Source organism: Ursus americanus, chromosome 15, assembly GCF_024610735.1.
Source record: "Ursus americanus isolate L20-20 chromosome 15, mUrsAme1.1.p, whole genome shotgun sequence".
Taxonomy (NCBI): Eukaryota; Metazoa; Chordata; class Mammalia; order Carnivora; family Ursidae; genus Ursus; species Ursus americanus.
Genome location: NC_142141.1, coordinates 5545192 through 5549476, shown reverse-complemented (window position 1 = coordinate 5549476; position 4285 = coordinate 5545192). Strand labels below are relative to the sequence as shown.

The 4285-nt window shown below is 55.6% G+C and overlaps 1 protein-coding gene across 1 annotated transcript; it reads right to left on the bottom strand.

Annotated features, from left to right (window-relative positions):
• Positions 1-399: 399 nt before the first annotated feature.
• On the bottom strand, positions 400-3483 carry DUSP1 (dual specificity phosphatase 1). The gene is made up of 4 exons (XM_045792115.2): positions 2853-3483; positions 2438-2583; positions 1866-2085; positions 400-1431 (listed from the first exon to the last, which is right to left on the bottom strand). The coding sequence occupies exons 1-4, from the start codon at positions 3217-3219 to the stop codon at positions 1061-1063; spliced, it is 1104 nt and encodes a 367-aa protein (XP_045648071.1). The 5' UTR covers positions 3220-3483; the 3' UTR covers positions 400-1060.
• Between the last annotated feature and the right edge of the window lie 802 nt (positions 3484-4285).

The following is a 4285-nucleotide window of genomic DNA, read 5'->3' as shown; positions in this document are numbered from 1 at the left end:
GTCAGGTCTTTTGGAAAGCCATCATCCTCATAACTCCAGCACAGTTCAGAAAAAAAGGTGGCTTTTTATATTGTCCTGGGTAAAGTATTAAATAAAAAAGGCAACCCAAGCATAATGCTCGTTCCTTTTTGGCTCTGGGCACACTTGGGCTCCCCGTGTAACATGGTAGGAATACGTGGGTGGACACCTGGATCCGATGAGGGGCAGTACCTGGTTTTCCATGATAGATCACACTTTTCTACCTCCCTTGTAACCCAGCCATCTTGGATGGGAAGGGCCGCCAAGTAGTGGAAGACCAGATCCCAAGACACATCTGCGACGCCCTTGTCCAGATTCTGGTTCACTCATGGGAGAGGGATTAGTTGGGGCTGCCCAAGAAACAAAGCATTGAGATTTCAATAGAAATGCCATAATTTATTCTGTTGTATAAAAAAAGTCATCCTTATGTAACAAAATGTCTTCTTAAAAGAAGAAATATATTATTTCAGTTCATAAATAATCAAACATACAACTGCTGGCAACTAAAAAAAAAACCCAACACTGGTGCTTTCCATCAGTGCTGAACACAAACCTGCTTAGGATATATTTACAGGGTATTACAGTACTCAAACACAAAAATTGAGGTATTTGGTTCTTCTAGGAGTAGACACTGACATTTGTGAAGGCAGACCAGCTCCACAAAAATAAATAAGGTATATTCTCATAGGTATGTGTCGTCAGGAATGATAATACTGGTAGGTATGTCAAGCATGAAGAGTTCCTACAAAAAACAGGAGCAAGCAAAAAGAAACCGGCTCATACACGGAGTCCTTTCTCTTCTGCCCCTTTGTGTCAGAGGGACTTGATGTACCCACTATACATATTGGTCCCGAATGTGCTGAGTTCAGCAAACATCTTGATGCTACATCATCACTATGACTGCTTAGGAACCCAGTGGAACTCGGGGTGAAATTAAATAAATAAGGACCAGCCCTCACAAGCACCCTCCCCAGAGTTATTGCATTTCTCCTCAAGGAGCCTAGAGTCCCAGTGGGCTGCGGAGATCACCTCCCGTGGCCTTTCAGCAGCTGGGAGAGGTCGTGATGGGGCTCTGAAGGTAGCTCAATGCACTGTTCGTGGAGTGGACGGGGATGGAGACAGGGAAGTTGAAGACGGTGGTGGTGGAGGTGCCGCGGTCCAGCACAGCCATGGCAGGGCTCCCGGCCTCCGCTGAGCAGTGTGGGGCCAGGACCTGGGACTCAAACTGCAGCAGCTGGCCCATGAAGCTGAAGTTGGGGGAAATGATGCTTCTCCTCTGCTTCACAAACTCAAAGGCCTCATCCAGCTTGACTCGGTTAGTCCTCATGAGGTAAGCGAGGCAGATGGTCGCTGACCGGGAAATGCCTGCCTGGCAGTGGACAAACACCCTTCCTCCAGCATTCTTGATGGAGTCTGGAAAACAAAGGGTGGCTGTTACTAGAGAGCTCAGGGGAACAACCCCAACACCAGGCAGAAGGCGCCTAAGAAACCTGTGTGTCCTATCCAGAGAATGGCAACATCACCTATGCCATCACACAGTGCTCTGTGGAGGCGACGTGGGCATTGTGCAAAGAACAGCAAGGGATTTAAACCAAGACCAGGTATCTCCACAAAGCAGACTGATCCTGGATGGGTTAAGTCAATTCAACTTTCTGAGCCTCCCTTTGCTAATCTGTTGAATGGGACATCAAATCCCTAATTTTGCTGGGATGTTGCCCACACCAGACTGCTATTTCATGTATGGAGAAAGGCTGAGACGAATGTCATTCAAGTCCTTGCCACAGAGTTGGGCTCGGTGACTAAAAGGGGGGGAGCAAGGCCGAAGTCCCAGGCATCTGTCCATTTACCTATGAAGTCAATAGCCTCGTTGAACCAGGAGCTGATGTCCGCCTTGTGGTTGTCTTCCACAGGGATGCTCTTGTACTGGTAGTGACCCTCAAAATGGTTGGGACAATTGGCCGAGACGTTGATCAAGGCAGTGATGCCCAAGGCGTCCAGCATGTCTTTGCGGGAAGCATGATAGGCACTGCCCAGGTACAGAAAGGGCAGGATCTCCACTGGGCCACCCTGAAATCCAGAAATATCCAACACTTGTCAAGCTTTGCTCAGAGTCAATGCCGATGCCCACACCCACAAAAACTCCCTGCTGGAAAAGTCAGTTGCAGATACTGGTGCATTTAGCACTGTTGTCAGAGTTTAAATAAATAGGGGACTAAACCCATTTGCCTCAAGTTCATTTCTGTAGTGCCAGCAATTAGACTCCATTCCATCAGACCACTTAACGGTGGGATAAACAGCTCTCTGTGTCCCCTCCCTTATAAACTCGCAGGTTACTGTGGATATTCTCACTAGTACTGCTCTCCCAGGCCTTTGCCAGCTGTTCCTCCCCTCACCTCCTCTATCACAGGCGCCTACTAACCTGATCATAGAGTGGGGTGCTGCAAGAACTGCACCCTGATTCGGCGCTGTCAGGGACGCTAGTACTCAGGGGAAGGCTGAGCCCCATGGGGGTCGACTGTTTGCTGCACAGCTCCGGGCAGGAAGCTGAAAAAGCTTCATATCCTCCTGGGAAGACAAAGAGACATATTTGTTTCCATTAGTACCGTCGGGGACAGGACACCTTCATCCAACCCCCGCACCCACCAGGGCTGAAGTTTACCCCGGAGAGGCCCGGCAAGTGTTCTTAAAGCCAAACAAAGCCAACGACAAGTCCCCAGAATAGGGCTCGGGCGCCCACGCGCTCCAGGTCGGGCAGCCCGAAGGGGCGGAGGGCCAGGGGTCCCGCGGCCAGGCGGCGGGGGGCGCGCGGCGCCAGAGCTTCCCCGCGGGCGTACCTTTGAGGAAGAAGACTTGCGCGGCCCGCGCCTCGCGGCAGAGCGCGCCGGCGGCCAGGGCCAGGGTGCCGTCGCGCTTGGCGCCGTCCAGGGCGGCGCTGCGCTCGTCCAGCAGCACCACGGCGTGGTAGGCGCCGGCCAGCAGGCGGCCGCGCAGCTCGGCGTTGGGCACGATGTGCTCCAGGCCCATGGCGCCCTTGGCCCGGCGCCGCACGATGGTGCTGAAGCGCACGTTGACCGAGCCGGCGATGTGGCCGGCGTTGAAAGCGAAGAAGGAGCGGCAGTCCAGCAGCAGGCACTGCGCCGCGCGCTCCCGAAGCAGCGTCCGCAGGCCTCCGGCGTCCAGGGAGCCCACTTCCATGACCATGGCCGGCCCTAGCGCCCCCAGCGTGCCTGTTTCTCGGTGCTCTTTGTCCTCGGAAGCCAAGGGCAGGGCAAAGGCTTTCGAAGAAAAGCCCGACCCTAGTTCTCTCTGCGCGGAACCCCAAACTGCCCTTCGACTGAGTGAGGGGGCGTCGTGCGGGGGCTCTCGGCCGCCTAGGCTTCTTTGCTGCTCCCCCGACTGCCCCTTCGGCCCCAGTCAACACCTATTACAGCCCGGCGTCCTTCGCAGCGAGCCCGACCCGGGGGAACGCGTTTATATGTGGCCTCTCTGGGGGCGGGGCGGGGCGGGGAGAAGCGGGCGCGCAGGGGGAGGGGAGTTGTTTGTTTGAATGGCGGTCACGTGACCGTGTGGTGACGTCACCCGCCCTGCCCGGCTTGGCGCCGGCGGAGCCAGAGGCGAAGACGTCATCGGCCTCGGAGCGGGATCCGCTGGCTGCTTGCTGGCTCGGGCCCCAGGCCGGCCGGCCGGCCTGCGCCTGGCTCGTCCCCGGGGATCCGGCCTGAGCGGCTCTCCGGGCCCAGCGGGGAGGAGAGGTGGCAGGCGCGCTGCCAGCCAAGGGCTGACCTCCGGGATCCGAGCGGCTGGGAGAGCGGGCGGTGGGCCAGCGGCCTCTCCACCCCTCTCCCTCCCCGGTGCCCCTCCCCGAGCCCCCTCCGCCGCCGCCACGAACGGAAAGGGGCTTCCTGTGCCTTTGCATACACGTGTGCCCCTTTCGGTCATTTCCTCGTCACCAGTAGGCGCGGAAAACTCAGGTTCCCCAGGAGAAGCGATTAACTTGCCCGGTATCACACCGCTGGGGGTTGGGGTACAGAGAGGAACCTGAAATAAGGGTTGGAGAAAATGTACTGTTTGTCCACGGATATGTTCCTACTAGCGACAACCGGGGTGAGTCGGGGTGAAGTTCAGGGGAATGTTATCCCGTTTCCCAGACTTGTCCTCCTGTTACTTAAGAAAAACATACGTTTAAACTAGTAAAATGCCTTCTATTTGAAGCCCCTATATGGCAAGTTATCCCTAATCAGGTCGCTCCTAGAGGACTTTGAGCCGA